General features: G+C 43.0%; 1 protein-coding gene across 1 annotated transcript in view; it reads right to left on the bottom strand.

The window, feature by feature from the left end:
- The window catches only part of dip2bb (disco-interacting protein 2 homolog Bb), a 65,949-nt gene that overhangs the window by 28,361 nt on the left and 20,025 nt on the right, over positions 1-17,563 (bottom strand). The window contains exons 2-7 of the mRNA XM_033965895.2: positions 11,110-11,184; positions 10,094-10,246; positions 2,900-3,025; positions 2,346-2,434; positions 1,041-1,263; positions 194-346 (exon numbers count right to left, since the gene is read on the bottom strand). Coding sequence (XP_033821786.1) covers positions 194-346; positions 1,041-1,263; positions 2,346-2,434; positions 2,900-3,025; positions 10,094-10,246; positions 11,110-11,184 — 819 coding nt within the window. The remainder of the gene's footprint in view (positions 1-193; positions 347-1,040; positions 1,264-2,345; positions 2,435-2,899; positions 3,026-10,093; positions 10,247-11,109; positions 11,185-17,563) is intronic.

Raw genomic sequence — 17,563 nt, 5'->3', positions numbered from 1 at the left:
GTAGGAAAAAACAGGGGCCAAGACATGAGGTTATTCACAATATACATGAGAAATGGTCTTACTCTGTAGATTACCACGCGCTACAAAACATCAACAAGAGAAGAAGTCGTGAAATTAGGTCAACGAAAGAATTTACTTTTGAAATAGTTTGAAATTCCTGTCAAATATTGTAAATTTATATTTTTGCGTTTACCGTCAGCGGTCTCCATCATACTGGAGCGACTCTGGCCTCGGCTCATGCCCCGGACGGTTGCGTTGGAAGGACGGTCGACGCGGGGCCCTCTGGTGGTCACTGGCGGCACTACAGCAGTAACATCTGGAGGTGGGGCACTGTTTTCAGGTGGAGCTAAAAATGAAAGAAAAGTTTGATTATAAATGTAAATGTAGGTTAAAATATCCTATGCAAATACTTTCTTTCAAGCCAGGGTATTAGGGTTAGGGTTATGGGGTATTAAAGAGGGAGTATTTACTTCTATGGGGTATTAACTGTAACACATAACATATTTAGAGCACCATGTTTCCTTTTATTGTTTTAAAAATGCTATATTTGCCCGAAACAATGTATTAACATGTTTTATAAGACATGTTTTTGACGCTCTGAGTCTTGCGCTCCGTGCTAATCACTCTCCCTTCAGTGCACTATCACAACACAATCAATGTGTGTTCTTCTAATAAAACTTCTGCACATCGCACCAGATTTGTGAAGTTGTAGTGTACAGTTTAGTATCATGTTTTTGTATATGTATGGAGAATTGTCATGCGGGAGCATGGGTGATGTAGGCTTATGGGTGGAGCTTTGGACAGATTCTTACAGCTAAACGTAAGGAGGGTTTGAATAGGGCTGCTAGGTCACTACATTACATGCATGGATGACATCTAAAACCTCTTTAGACATGGTTTTGATGAGAGAAAAATGGTATAATATGGTAGAAAGCTCCAAATACTCCCTCTTTAATAACTGTCTCTTCTATAATGCTAAGCCAAACCATAAATTGATTGCTAACATTACAGTATCATGAATGTTAATATGAGTGTCTGACCGATCCGGCTGTGTGCTAGCATGTTGGTGACTGCGGCGGCGCTGCTGTCATGGGGCTGGTACAGAGGCTGGTACTGGGGTTTGTACTGGGGCTGGGCCTGGGCGGGTTTGGGCTCTCCATGGGACATGGTGGAGGAGGCAGAGGAGGAGGTGGAGGAGCCCTGAACGGAGCGGTTAATCCAGGCCTCTGGACTCTGCAGGGACGGGGGCGCCTGGAAGTTTGACTGCAAAGAAAAAAAAATCTGCATTAGGTTTATGAATGAACATTTGACTTTTAAAGGGCCAATACCTGATTTTAAGCCATAAGTCAGGGACATGTTTTAGTTTGAACTTTTAGCCCCGCCTAATTTCTACCGCTGTGATAATGCACCATGACACAGAAACAACTGTCTGAAATAGCATCATGTTGTTTCCTTATAATTCTCCAATCTTTCCCTATTATTTGTTTTTGTTACTCTCATAGAATGTATAAAGAAGTGGACTAAGTGAGTGTGACGTCACCCACAGTGTTCGGCTCCAGTCAAATGAAGCCCATCTAGGTTAACAGTTATATGGGCCAATTTGCGGCCAAGTTCCAACCAAAGAGCCAATCAGGAGCGAGGCTGTTGAAGGTAACGCCCCTTCCCGACCAGTACTATACCAGGACTAAACAAGGACTAAACCAGAACTAAACCAGGATTATACCAGGGCTAAACCAGGACTACAGTAGGAAGTCGGTCCCTGGGGTCTTCAGTGAGAGATGAGACTTTTAAGATACTGACACTAAACATTTTGTAGCCACAGCTGCCCGGGGACAGACTGTCGACCACCTCCCATCTCTCATGCACATACGAATACAAAGACAGTGATCAAAGCTGGCATTGAAAAACCAACCTTCAGATGGATAAGAAATGAACATGCAAGTAGAGCTATCTTGCTGATCGATTAGATGACTAAAAAGGGGGTGTGGCAAAAGCTCTCTGATCTGACCAAGTAACTACAGCTAAAATACCACGACTGCATGTCAGTTCTTGCAAAAACAGCTATTTATACAGAAAAGTACCTGAAAAAGTGTATTTATAAGGAAAAAGCAGATTAAACTCAGGATTCATACCCAAAATCTTCAATTAATCCAGTCCCTACCACCTCCTTTTTGCTGTTAATTCCTTATAATCTAGATAACATAATTAGCCAACTAATACAATTTTGGTTGACCAAGGCACCATTAACAAATTAATAGACTAAATAACTAACGGAAATAGCCCTGCAAACAAGAGATATGCACAGGCAGGACTATGAGGTGATTATTGAAACAGATGAGCTTCACCTGAAGGCCGGGGTGGACCTGAGGCATCGGAGCGGCTCCTGACGAATGTCTCCGGCTGGACGAGTCGTCTTCAGACCCGGAGGAGGAGTCTGAGAGAAGGGGAAGAGAGGGGGAAGAGAGGGGAAGGAGAGGAGGATGGGAGGGGGAGAAGAGAGGGAGGAGAGGGGGAGGAGAGGGGGAGGAGAGGGGGAGGAGAGGGGGAGGAGGAGAGTTATGTTATTATCAACCTGCAAAGTAAACAGCTCTATTCAATTCAATTTATCAGTAGTCACCTCTTAGGGCTGAACATTGAGAATGGATTTAACTTTTCAACAGAAAGTTAGAAAATCAATAATGAAACAGAAACAGACAAGCAAATGGAGAAGTATCCCAGAGCGCCCCCTGTCCTTAGACCCTCCTTCTCAGCAAAGAAAAACTCAAAAAAAAACCTCAAAAAAAAAAAAAAAAAAAAAAAAAAAACAATGAGAAAAAGAGAAACTTTGAGGAGAACGAGAGTGAAAGAGACTATAGTCTGTCTCATGTATTTGCATTGTGTTTTTGTAGTGTGAGTGAACCTGGAGGCGTGCGTGTGTTGATGGGAGACTGGACGTAGGTGGAGCGGCGCTTCGTGGGCATGGGCAGAGCCATCTTCTCCTCTTTGTGTTTGGCCAGAGCCGCCTGCACCGCCTCAGTGTGGATATCTGCACAAGACACAGGGCACAGACATTATTTTGTACTGCTGGGATTCAGACGACATCGTAACATTCTATAGGACATTATTAGACAAGGCAGGTTTATTTGTACAGCACGACTGGTACGCAAAGTAATTCAAAGTGCTTTACAGAATAAGAAAGACATTAAAATCACAATACAACAAATCAAAACATAAATAATCATCATAAAACTAACATTAAAAGAGCAAAGGCAGAATAAAACTCTTTCAGTCATATGCACAACTAAACAGAACTGTTTGGAGGTTTAGTCCTTGTTTTGGTCAATCAGTTGGATCATTTTTTACCTTACACTGTACATACCTGGAGTTGTGTTTTGTTTTATTCACACATGTTTAACACACAAACCCTGCATATTTAGGGTGAGTTTTTCTCTCAATTTTGTGTAATATGGGACCTAAACCCATCTGAGATTATGACATCATCACATTCATACAGTGATATTACTAGACGCTTCAAGTCGCTTGAGAATATTTGTATTTTTCATTCAGTCTCCATATACAGCTGTATCTGCAGCTGCCCTGGGGCAGACTGATAGAAGTGAGGCTGCCAATCAGGCCCCTCAAACAGGCCTCTAACAACCACCAATCATTCACACGTCACAGAAATGTTCCACTGTATGGCATTTAACATATCTGTGTCCACGGAAACATGCATGTGACATAACCAGGTCAAGTTACATGTCAGGTCTGTGGAGAGGTCAGTCCGCTCACCACCAATCATGTCACATTCATACAGTGGCTAAGTGGGTGAAGTGTCTTGCTCAAGGACACAAGGTCAGTATGAACCCAAACATTTACAAAAAGTTAATATTACTACATACACACAACATATTTCACATATCTGGATTTATAGCTTCTTGTTCTAGTTGCATAATGACAGAGACAGAGTCCCATTGAACGCCTCATAAAAGCAGCATAAGGATCAGTGAAGCCTTTATGTGCCCACACACCCTGCCCACACGTGCACGCTCACGTACACATGCACTCTCACTTGCACGCTCACATACAGTGCATGCTCACGTGCACGCTCACATACACATGCACTCTCACATGAACTCTCACATACAGTGCACGCTCACATACATGTGCACTCTCACATGAACTCTCACATGCATGCTCACATGCACTCTCACATGAACTCTCACATGCACTCTCACATGAACTCTCACATGCACTCTCACGTGCACTCTCACATGCACTCTCACATGCACTCTGTAATTTTCATCATAGGTCCACTTCAACTATGAGAGGCAGAATGGGGGGAAAGAATCCAGGAAATCACATTGTAGGATTTTTATTTAATTAATTGGTAAATTCCGCGGTAAAATAAGTATTTGGTCACCGACAAACAAGCAAGATTTCTGGCTCTCACAGACCTGTAACTTTTTCTTTAAGAGGCTCCTCTGTCCTCCACTTGTTACCCGGCACCTGTTTGAACTCAGTATAAAAGACACCTGTCCACAACCTCAAACTCCACTATGGCCAAGACCTGAGCTGTCAAAGGACACCACAAACAAAACTGTAGACCTACACCAGGCTGGGAAGACTGAATCTGCAATAGGTAAGCAGCTTGGTTTGAAGAAATCAGCTGTGAGAGCATTTATTAGAAAATGGAAGACATACAAGACCACTGATAATCTCCCTCGATCTGGGGCTCCACGCAAGATCTCACCCCGTGGGGTTAAAATGATCACAAGAGCGGTGAGCAAAAATCCCAGAACCACACGGGCAGACCTAGTGAATGAACTACAGAGAGCTGGAACCCAAGTCATATGGTCAGATGAAACCAAAATAGAACTTTTTGGTAAAAACTTAACTTGTGTTTGGAGGAAAGAAAGAGAAAGAATACTGAGTTGCATCCAAAGAACACCATACCTTGTATCAAAAAACACCATACGTACTGTGAAGCATCGGGGTGGAAACATCATGCTTTGGGGCTGTTTTTCTGCACAGGGACCAGAACAACTGATCCCCCCCCCCCCCCCCCCCCCCCCCATTCTGTCTCTCATAGTTGAAGTGAACCTATGATGAAAATGACAGGCCTCTCTCATCTTTTAAGTGGGAGAACTTGCACAATTGGTGGCTGACTAAATACTTTTTTGCCCCATTGCAGGTAAATTTATGAAATTTGAAGTTTAAATACATACCTAAACACTATCTGTAAAGCCCCGCCTTGTAAATTTTGATCAAATAATAGAGTAAAATTAAAACATTTTTTTGTGTCATTTTGGTTGTGTTGCTCTGTGAACGGGCTTGCATCTCCACAAACCTAACTCGTATTTGCCGGAAGGGGGGCCTTTCCCTGCTGGTTTCCATGGAGATGTTCATCCTTTGACTATAATCTTCCACAGTATGCCATAGAACATATTTATCTCAGTGGAGAATCTTCCGAAGTATGGCTTTAAATTTCTATTTCCATGGAATCATGCAAGAGACGTGCAACCTCCAGAAAGTTACACGGTGTTGCATTAAAACATCTGCTTTATGTAACTGATTTCCCTCATAAACATAATCTATACATTCATTATCATAACAGGTCTGTAAAAGTACAATATTAAACACGCTGATAAAGTCTCAGTCACACATCACATCTGCCTCATTCAAACATGTTCATAAAGCCTGGGTCCATCCCACAGAAGAGGTTATATAACATCCAGATGAACTAATTACCCATGTCATCCTCCCTCAAACAGGCCGCGGAGCCACGTAACAACGATGCTCAGATTTAAAAGGCCTGTATTACACTATTCTCTGATCTGTTCTCATGTTTGCTCGTCACAAACGGACCTGGAGTTGTGTTTTGTTTCATTCACACATGTTTAACACACAAACCCTGTATATTTAGACTGAGTTCTTCTCTCCTTGGATGATTTCAGCCCTGGAATTGACAATCTCTATTCAACAAAAGGTAAAACGTAGCTGTTAAATTGAAAACAACCTCTTTGTGACATCACAAGGTGGAATGAAGCATTTTGAGATTTGGAGATGTAGACAGACTAATAATAAAACTCAGACATGTGATAATGAAACAAATCACAACTCCAGGTCTGTTTTTGAGGAGGTAACAACCATAGACTGTTTATATAAATGGACATAGCTAACCTGCTAGCCGCCGCTTTCCAAACAGAAACGTCAAGGGGCGCACTTCCTGCTCCACGGACTCTGGCTCCAATTTAAGTTCTATTGGAAAACTGTGTCCCCTCTCTCTGTAACTGCTGCTGTTGGACTCATTTTGGTCTTAAATGTTCATATTAACCTGCTCTACATGATCCTGGGGCTTTTATTTCACTATTGTGTCTGTAAATCAAGATATGAACATTAATAACAGATCCCTGTACATATTACCGCAGATGCGCTGTCTGTATTTCAGTTTAATCATTGTTTTTATGGCCCACAGTCGTGTCGTTCACGTTCATAAATATTGGTTTGTTTTATTGAAGTGGAATTGTAACAATATTGTATGATTATTAAGGAAAGTATAACAACAACATCTTTATAAATAAAAAGTTTAAGAAGAGGAAAGGGAAGATTTGCCCAGAATGTTCCACAGTATGGCATTAAATGTATCTATCTCCATAGAGACAAGCAGGTCAAGTGACACTAAGTCCGCTCACAGTTAGAATGCATGTTTTGCTTTTGTTTTTACATTTTTTTCAAACATGTTAAATAAAAACAGCTCTACTCGAATGATGATGCATGATATATCAGTATAATGCTATACTCTGGAACATTTTAGACAACCAGAAAAGTTACACTGTGTGCCTTTAACTTCACACAGAAATGCCTGATTCAGTCTGGGAATCAAACCTGGGACCCTCTGGCTGTGGGGCTGTTTTAAATGGAAAACCCCTCAAGTCAAAAATGGCCTGAAATAGGATTGTCAAAAGCATCGAAATCAGATAATAATCAATACCAAAACAAGTATCGAAACTAGATACTCAAGCACTTTTATGGTCCGCAAACCAGGAAGTAATGCTGCTGTGTTGTTAGCATGCTAGTTGTTGTTAACAGTGGTGTGGCCTCTGCAAGATGAGAATAGTGCTTATAAAGGCAAGGCAAGGCAAGTTTATTTGTATAGCACAATTCGTACACAAGGTAATTCAAAGTGCTTTACAGAATAAGAAAGACATTAAAATCACACAAATCAAAACATAAATAATCACCCAATCTGCAACTCTCTCACCCACTCGTTTGCCCCCTTAATAAACTCATCTTGGTGAATACACACGATGCTCTGAATTTCCTTAGTATCAAATTAGTATCACTATCCCTCCCCTTACTCTCTCTCCTCCTCCCTCCTTCTCTCTCCCTCTCCTTTTCCCTCTATCCCCCTCACTCTCTTTCACCCTCCGTCTCTCCCTGTCTCCCATCACATTCTCTCTCTCCTGTCCCTATTTCACCCCCTCTCACTGTCTTTCTCTCTCTTGTCTCCTCTCTGCTTCTTTCACTCACACTCTCTATCCCTCTACTTCCTTTTGCTGTCTCCCATCGGTCCATTTCTCTCTCTCCTTCCACCTTTTCTCTCTTTCACCCCTCCCTCTCCCACTCCTTCTCTCACTGTCTCATATTCCTGTCTTTCTCTCTCTCTCTTTCCTCTAGCCCTCTTCTCTCCCTTTTTTACCTCATCTCTCCCTTTCTCTTGTTCTCTCCCTATGCTATCTCCCCCTCTCTTTCTCTCCCTCCACCTCCCTCTTTCCCTTACCCCTTCCCTCTCCCTCTCTCTTTATCCTACCCGCCCTCTTCCTCCACTATCTCCCCCTCTCTCCCTCTTCCTCCGCTATCTCCCCCTCTCTCCCCTGTCTCTCTTTCTTTCTCCTCCCTTCCTCTCATTCCCCCCTCTCCCCTACCCACCTCCCTCTTTCTCTCTCTCTCCCTCTGCTATCTCCACCCCTCCCTCTCCCCAACCCTCCTCCCTTTCCCTCCATTATCTCTTCCCCTCTCTCTCCTCTACCTTTCTCCTCTCTCCCTCCCTTTCTCTTTCTCCTCCCTCCCTCTCTCTCCCCTACTCTCCTCCATCGCTCTCTCCCTTTTTTATCTCTTCCCCTCTCTCTCCACCCTCTTCCTTTCTCTCTCTCCTCCCTCTTCCTTTCTCTCTCTCCTCCCTCTTCCTTTCTCTCTCTCCTCCCTCTTCCTTTCTCTCTCTCCTCCCTCTTCCTTTCTCTCTCTCCTCCCTCTTTCTTTCTCTCTTTTCTCGTCCCTCTCTCTCTCTTTCTCCTCTCTTACTCTCTGTCTCTCTTTCTCCTCCCTCCCTCTCTTCCTCCCTCTCTCCCTCCCCTACCCCCTCCCTCTCTCTCTCCCCCCCTCCCTCTCTCTCTCCCTCCCTCCCTTTCTTAACCCTTGACATTTAATCCTCTCCACTGCACATCTTCCTCTTTAAACATGTTTTTTTTTTTTTCATCTTTTCTTTTAAATGAAACTCGGAGCAGACTTGGATTTGTCACTTGGCCTTTGGCGTGCTGAGTTTGAGGAGGATGTGCTGACGTGGATGTTTTTTTTTCCTTTCTTTTTTGTAGTGTCTGCTTTCTATCTCTCCTCTGTTCACATGCCCAAACAGTGACATCATCCTGACCTCACTGAGGGGTCCACAACGAGGGCCCCCAAAACCTGCAGAGGCCCCACTGGAGTCTGTTATAATGGAGATACCAGGCCTCCACGTAAATGTACTGGGAAAAAGGGAGTTTCACTGTTGGAAGGTTGGGAATTTAAAGTTTACAAACACTTGTGTGTATGTATTGTAGTAATATCTGGAAAAATATATAGAACTGGATAAAATGGTGTTAACAGTTTTATTATTTAGGCTCAAATTACACCAAAAATCAAAGTGGTTATAGCACTAGATTGATCTGTACCAGGCACTGTGGTTATAACGCTTCACCTGATCCATTAGTAGTTATGCTAGCCTGATCTGTACCAGGTGTTCATGTTTTTAGCGCCTACCTGATCTGTAGCAGTCCTCCCTATGTTAGCACTTACCTAATGTGTACTGCTGATAGACTGTATATATAAATGGACATAGTTAACCTGCTAGCCGCCGCGTTCCAAATAGGAAGTGATCATGGGCGCACTTCCGGCTCCATCGACTCTGTCTCCAATTCACTTTCTATGTAAAAACTGTGTCCCCTCTCTCTGTAACTGCTGCTGTCAGACTCATCATTTTGGTCTTAACATGTTTGTAATAACCCCCTCTACATGATCCCAGGGTTTTTATTTCGCTATTGTGTCCATAAATCAAGATATGAACATTAATAGTAACTCCAGCTAGCGTTAGCAACAGGTTTCATTGACAGTGTTGCTAAGGGAAGTGGAGTTAACTTCACCATGATGAGCTTCATTTGACTGGAGCTGAACGCTGTGGGTGGCGTCACACTCACTTAGTCCACTTCTTTATAAAGTTTATGGTACTGTTGCTCCCTAGTTTTTGCGCTAACCTGATTTGTATCACTCATGACTTACCTGATCTGTGATTTTAGCTTTTACCTGTTCTATAGGCCTACCAGGTAAGCACTTAGTTGTCTCTAAAGCCAGTTATAAGCCGTTTTTGACAATAACTTGATCTGTAAAGTTAGTTGTAGCACTAGCCTAAGCTTTGAAGTTCATTGGTTTTGGCGCTTAACTGATGTGTACCATCTCTTACTACTTTTTACGCTAACCTGATCTGGATGGGTCGTCCCAGGTTTTAGCTCTTACCTGATCTTTAAAGTTTGTTCCTGGTTATAGTACTAACTTGAAATATACGAGGTGTTTGCAGCTTTAGTGCATGTGTAGCGGTCGTTCCACACTCCTCAGGCTCTGCTGGGTCGTCGTTTTGTCACTAACCTCATTTTGTCACTAACCTGATCTAAGAAGTCTGTTCCTGGTTTTAGTGCTGACCTGATCTGTACTGCTGCTCTTTGCTTGATAGAGTTTTAGTGGCTTTAGTGTTCATTTGATCTGTAAAGTCCGTTACTTGTTTTAGTACTTACCTGATTGGTGCCACTCGTCCCTGGTTTGAATGTTAAATTGATCTGTAAAGCTAGTTACTGGTTTTAGTGCTTACCTGATCTGTAGCGGTCATCCCTGGTGCCTCCATTGCGATGCGACCTCTTGGAGCGTCTCTCTCGGTACCGGGACGCGTTTGACGTTGGAGGGGCGTGGCCTGAGGAGGAGGGCGGAGCAGGGGGCTGGACATCGTTCTTAGGAGGAGGCTCGACTAAAAATAAAAGGTAGATTATGTTTAAATTAATAATTAAGTTATTGAGTCATTTTACTGCTGGACCAGTGAGTTTTTTGTTGTTTCACAAAATACTATTTTTATCTCTCCCTCTCTCTCCTCTACCTCTCGTCTCTCCCTCTTTTACCCACTCTCCCCTCTCTTTCTCCCCTATCTCTCCTCTGTCCCTCTTTTACCCACGCTCTCCTATCTCTCCCTGTTTCACTTCTCTCCCCCTCCCTCGCTCTCTCTGTCCTACCTCTGTACTCTCCTCTTTCACCTGCACTCCCCTCTCCCTCTCTGTTCTACCTCTCCTCTCTCTCTCTATTCTACCTCTCTCCCTCTTTCACCTACTATCCCTCTCTCCTTCCCCTATCTTTCCCTCTTTCATCTGCTCTCCCCTCTCTCTCTCTGCTCTTCCTCTTTCACCAGCTCTCCCCTCTCTCTCTGTGTTCTACCTGTCTTCTCTCCCTCTCTCTGTTCTAGCTCTCTCCTCTCTCACCCACTCTCCCCTCTCTCTGTTCTTTGCTCTCTTCTACCTCTCCCCTCTCTCTCTCTGTTCCACCTCTCCCCTCTGCTCTTTCACCCGCTCTCCCTTCTCTTTCTTTCTGTTTTCCCTCTCCTCTCTCCCTCTTTCTCTTCTCTCCTCTACAGTTGTTCCGCTGCCTGTAGTGACCCAGTCTCTCTCCCTCTCTCTGTTCCCCCCTATCTCCTCCCTTTTTCTCTTGTCTGTGTAATGTGTGTGTCCCCCCCTTCCTCTCTCTCTCTCTCTCTCTCTCTCTCTCTCTCTCTCCCCTCTCTCTCTCTCCTCTTCCTCTCCTTTCTTCCTCTTTTCCTCTTTCTCAGTGTGATATGTTTCTTACCCGGAGGAGCCTGGATGATGAAGGGAGCCAGGAGTTTGGTCCTTTTCTTCTCGTAGCCCTTTTGTGTGATGTCCCCTGTGAGAAAGACATTACAGCTCATTAGAACATTCTCTTGATATTGTTCGCTTGAGTTGTTTATAATCAGAGCATCAATCACAAGGGTCTGACACAAGTACGCAACGCCACAGAACGCTCAAGTGAGTAAGACTGAGAGCCAAGACGCAAACTCAGCCAAACACATCGCTTCAGTTAAAGTCCTATATTACACAAAACTGACCCTTGTGACCTTTAAGTCATGTTCTAATGTTGTTCCCTCCTCAAAAACAGACCTGCAGTTGTGTTTTGTTTCATTCACACATGTTTGAGTAACACTTTATTATTAGTCTGTCTACATCTCCAAAGATCAATATGCTCTGTTCCACCTTGTGATGTCATCAAGTAGTAGTTTTCAAGCTCTGAAAAGCACTTATAAACTCATCGTGGGTAATAATCAGGTCTAAACCGGGTCTAAACCAGGTCTAAACTAGGACTAAACCAGGTTTAAACCAGGACTAAACCAGGACTAAACCAGGACTAAACCAGGTTTGTTTGTGATGAGGAAACATCATAACACAAATCAGAAAACAGCGTCGTATGGGCTCTTTGAAATTTCCAAAATATTATCAGTTCAGATCATTGTGGTTGTATTTAAAACAGAACATTAACAATTTGAGAGTTTGGAAACAGGAAAGTCCCTTGAGAAGACACAATATTATCCCCATTATCCTGTCTGTAACCATAGACTGTATGTATAAATGGACATAGCTAACGTGCTCACATAGACTGCCTATAGAAATGGACATCGCTAACGTGCTAGCCGACACATTCCAAACTGGAAATGAGCATCGACTCTGGCTCCAGTTAATTTTCTATTACATCTAATTATAAAAGGTTTTACTGTCTGATAAAAGTGTGTGTTGACATGACAAACTCTGCTCCGGTCTCTGTAAGTTGTGAAAAGTGCTTATAAACTCATCATGATGAATAATGAGGATGTTGAGGATGTGAAGGTGAGTAAGGAGTAACTTTGGTGCACTGCAAACAGTTTAAAATGAACTCGTTCTGTTTTTAAGGCATAAAAATAGTACAGGATATAACTTTAAACAAATATAAACACTTAAATGTTTGTGACTCTTTCACAAAATGGCAGCTAATGTTTACAGTCTGCTGGTGGGAGTGAACAGCAGATGGGAGCCCACGTTGGTGCACAGAGTCATTTTTCATAAGAGAAAAACAAAAACGTGCTAAAAAAGAGGAGGAGAGGAGAGGAGAAGAGGAGGAGAGGGGGCGGAGGATGAATCAGTAACATACAGAGAGTAAATGAGATGTTACTGAAGAACTAAGAATGTCATCTGCTCACAGTATAGGAGGATAAATGTAGAGAAAGAGAGAGAAAGAACACAGAAAGAGAGAGACAGAGAGGAAATGTAATCTGCTCACAGTATGGAAGGATGAATGTAGAGAGAGAATGAGAGAGAAAGAGACAGAGAGAGAAATGTAATCTGCTCGCAGTATGGAAGGATGAATGTAGAGAGAGAATGAGAGAGAAAGAGACAGAGAGAGAAATGTAATCTGCTCTCAGTATGGAAGAATGAATGTAGAGAGAGAAAGAGAGAGAAATGTAATGTGCTCACAATATGGAAGGATGAATGTAGAGAGAGAGAGAGAAAGAGAGACAGAGAGAGAAATGTAATCTCCTCTCAGTATGGAAGGATAAATGTAGAGAGAGACAGAGGGAGAGAAAGAGAGAGAGAGAGAAATGTATTCTGCTCACATTATGGGGCAGAGAGAAATAGAGAGACACAGAGAGAGAGAAAGAGAGAGAGGAATATTTTCTGTTCACATTATGGGAGGATAAATGTAGGGAGAGAGAGAAAGAAAAAGAGACAGAGAGAGACTGAGAAAGAGAGATAGAGGGAGGGAGACAGAGACAAAAAATGAGACAGAGAAAGAAAGAGAGAAAGAGAGAGACAGACAGAAAGAGACAGAAAGAGACAGAAAGAGACAGAAAGAGAGAAAGGGAAAGACAAAGACAGAAAGAGACAGAGAAAGAGGGAGACAAAGAGGGAGTGAAAGAGAGGGAGAGAGAGAAAGAGAAGAAAAGAGAGAGACAAAGAGACAGAAGATGGAAAGAGAAAAAGAGAAGACAGACAGAGAGAGAGAAAAGATGGAGAGAAAGATAGAGAGAAAGAGAGAGACAAAGAGCGGGAGAAAGAGAGAGAGAAAGAAAGAGAAACAGAGTGACAGTGAGAGAAAGACAGAGAAAGAGAGGAGACTGAGTGAGTGATAAAATTAGTGGCAGAAAGGAGAGAGAGAAGAGAGAGCGTGAGCAAGGAGCAGGGAAGGAGAAAGGAGAGGAGATATTAGGGAGAGAAAGGAGGTAGGAAGAGGAAGGTGAGAGGAGAGTGGAAAAAGAGCATAGGAGAAAAAGACGGAAGACAGAGAAAATGACAAGAGGCAGATAGAGTGAAAGAATGATGAGTATAGAGAGATGGACATAGAGGAGGTGACAGAGCTGGTCCCTCTGCCTCCTGCCTTCAGTCCATCTGTGCCCAGCAGAGCCTGAGGAGGGTGGGCAGAGCAGAGCGGTGACCCCCTCACTGACCCCTGTCCACACAAATATGACACGACCAGCCACATCCTGATGCATTCTGGGTCCAATAATGCTGACCACAAGACTCTGTTTCTAACAACGCTGATGACAAGTACACAGGCTTTACAGTGTTCAGCTGTTTCTGTCACCGTGCCAATATTTAAACTCTTTTTAAATTTTTATTACTTATCTTATTTATTTTATTTATTTATTTATTGCATTAACCTGATACAATATTCAGGTGTTATTTTGTCAGCCCATCAGTGACGTGCTAAAACGTGCTTGTATAGGTCTTGTTTGAGGTTCAAGTGTCGCACAAACATGAATGGACCATAAAATAAACCGCAAAAGGAAATAAATACGACCAAATCCCCTGAAACGTCCCTTTGCATGTTTCTGTTGTTTCATTATGGTTCATTTATGAAAGGCTTTACTGGGATAATCCTGCTTTAGGACGATCGTTTCAGTGACGGAGACGAGATCTCACGACTCAAGACTGTGAGTAAAACACACAAGAGGAGATTGCTTTGTTTACAATTTGACTGGACAAAAAAGGGTCAGATGTCAGTGAGCCATAGTTCCAAAACACATCACTATGACGACAAGAAATATAAAATAAAATTGTGGACTGAATTAAATTATGTCAAAATGTTGTCTTGTCTCACTCTCATGGACCATAGCCTGTTTATATAAATGGACATAGTTAACCTGTTAGCCACCGTGTTTCAAACAAGGAAATAATCATGGGCGCACTTCCTGCTCCATTGACTCTGGCTCCAATTCACTTTACATTGAAAAACTGTGTTCCCTGTCTCTGTAACTGCTGCTGTCAGACTCGTCATTTTGGTCTTAAATATTCGTATTGACCCGCTCTACATGATCCTGGGGTTTTTATTTCACTATTGTGTCTGTAAATCAAGATATGAACATTAATAACAGACAAATCAGATGAGTTCTTTCCCCGAGGTCGCTCCCGCTAGCATTAGCAACAGGTTTGATTGATGTTGTGCTAAGCGCACGCTCCCTGCTAAACCATCTGTGCGAGCGGGAAGGGGCGTTACCTTCAACAGCCTCGCTCTGGATTGGCTCTTTAGTTGCTATGATACTCGCGGTCGGAATCCCAAATATTGAACTCTGGACCAAATTAGCCGCTATAACTGTTAGACTCGACGAGCTTCATTTGACTGGAGCTGAACGCTGTGGGTGACGTCACACTCACTTTATTACACAGAGATTGGGCTTATGTCTCTCGTTTTGTGGGAATCGGTTCTCGTCAGTAGTATAAAGTGAGTCTTGAGTATTTCCATTCCTCACAGTCATTCCTGTAACCGTACATCACACTACAAAATGGAGACTTCTCTATATATATTTTTTTGTAAATATGATTAGACTGCACAATATTTCCCACGTGCTTTATTCCCAGAGGGATAAACACACTTCATCACACTCAAGTCACGACATCAGGCAAAGCAGAAATGGCTAAAGCCCCCGCCACACAGGAAGAATACGGAAACGGAAAGATCAGGCTTATAAAATATGATCCTTAATAAGAGACATTTTTGACCTCAAACACTTTTGCTCAATTACACAAAAATCCCCGTTATACAAGCTAATGTCACAATAAAAATCTGTTCATGATCTGATCAATCTTTAATTTACATCGATGTGAAACTTCTACAGAAAATACAGACAGCGACAGTGGCTCAGTTGGTAGAGCGTTTGTCCACTGATCTGATGGTTGGTGGCGAGAAGGATATAGGAAAAAAGAGAGAGAGAGAGAAGGATATAGGAGAAAAGATAGAGAGAAGGATATAGGGGAAGAGACAGCGAGAAGGATATAGGAAAAGAGATAATGAGAAGGATATAGGGGAAGAGAAAGTGAGAAGGATATAGGAGAGGAGAGAGAGAGAAGGATACAGGAGAAGAGAGCGAAATGGGATGAGAGAGAAGCGGGATGATAAAGAAATGGGGTGGGGGAGAGAGGGATAGGAGGAGAGAAAGAGGGTAGGCGGAAAGAAAAGAAAGGGAGATATAGGGAGAAGGATATAGGAGAAGAGAGAGAGAGATGGGATAGGAGGAGAGAGAGAGAAATAAGATGAGAGAGAGAGGGATAGGAGACAGAGAGAAAGAGATCAGGATGGGAGGAGAGAGCGAGGAGAGGGAGAGTATCTCTGCATCTGACCCAAACTGCACTCACACAACTTCACCTGCAGGGGGAGCTCATGCAAACACAACTATTTATGCAGAAAAAAGTCCAAGGAAACAATGTATTTATAGAAACATAGAATAAACTTGTGAATCTTGAGTTTAATCTTTTTAGAGGTAAATATAAGAAAATACACTCACTTCTTCTTTCTGCTGTTGTCCTATAGAAATTCTTATAATCCAAATAAAATTAGTGTATATAATCAGTGAAATAATAAAAAATGGGTTGACTCCATTGACCGATTAATCGAACAAGCTGCTAAAGATACAGCTTTACTAATCATTAATCATGGTATTATAAATGTTTCAATATTTTTTGGTCCTTGTTTTAAAGAGGCACAGATTGGGTTAGCATGGGTTGAAGCGTCCATGCTAACTCCATCTGTTTGGACTATTCCCCGGCCACATCCTGCAGAATCTCCACACGTTCGTATTGAATCTGCAGACTCACATGTTTGATGCACACACAGCACTTTGGCTCCAGGTCACGTGACACAGAGCTGACTCCATCTGCACACGGGAGGAGAATATAACCCCCACGCTCAACTCCACGCCAGATCTGCACATATTAAAGCTATTTCTGTGCAAAAAATAAAAAATAAAAAAACCGAACAAAGGAGCTAAAAGGGACTGACGTTCTGCAAATGAGTTATTAATGTAAAGGTAAGAATGTGTATGTACATTAAGAGGAGGAGAGAAAGAGAGGGAGGTAGAGAGGGAGGGATATAGGAGAAGAGAGAGAAACTGGAAGGGGGAGAGAGAACAAGGGCATAAGAGGGGAGAAAAAGGGGAGGGAGAGAGAAAGAGAGTGGAGATGGAAGAGTAGGAGAATAGGAGGAATAGGAGGAGAGAAAGAGGGGGGTAGGTAGAGAGAGAGAAAGGAGAGGGAGAGAGAAAGATGGGATAGAAGAGAGAGAGGGAGAGGAAAAGAGAAATAAGATGAGAGAGAGAGGAAATAGAGAAAGAGATGGAAATAGGAAAAGAGAGGGGGAGAAAAAGAGCATAGGACAAGAAGGAGAGAGAGGAAGATATAGGAGAAGAGAGAGAAATGGGAGGAGGAGAGGGAGAGAGGAAAGTGAAAGTGAGCCAGAGAGAGGAAGGGAGAGAGGAAAAGGGGGAGATAAAGTGAAGGATAAAGGAAAAGAGAGAGAAACCGGGTGGGGGAGAGGGGGGCAGGAGTGGAGAAAGAGGAGCTAGAGAGGATAGGAAGAGGAGAGGGGAAAAAGAGGTGAGAAAGAGGGAGTAGGTAGAGAGAGAGCGATGGGATAGGAGAGGGAAACAGAAATGAGATGAGAGAGAGGGATAGGAGACAGAGAGAAAGACATGGGGATAGGAGGAGAGAGATAGGGGAGAGGAGGGGAAGGAGAGAGAGGACTGGGGGAGAGAGAGAGAAAGAATATGGGAGAAGAAAGAGAAATGGGATGGGGAAAGAGGGATAGGAGGAGAGAGAGAGACTAAGAAAAAAGAACGAGTGAGACAGAGAGAGGAGACAGAACGATATGGGAGAAGAGAGAGAAATGGGATGGGAGATAGAGGATAGGAGGGAGAGGGAGAGGGAAATGGGATAAGGAGAGGGGGGTAGGAGGAGAGAGAGAGAGAGAGAGAGAGAGGGAGACA

Source organism: Periophthalmus magnuspinnatus, chromosome 5, assembly GCF_009829125.3.
Source record: "Periophthalmus magnuspinnatus isolate fPerMag1 chromosome 5, fPerMag1.2.pri, whole genome shotgun sequence".
Lineage (NCBI taxonomy): Eukaryota > Metazoa > Chordata > Actinopteri > Gobiiformes > Gobiidae > Periophthalmus > Periophthalmus magnuspinnatus.
The sequence above is the reverse complement of the archived record's forward strand: the minus strand, read 5'-3'. Positions and strand labels throughout refer to the sequence as shown.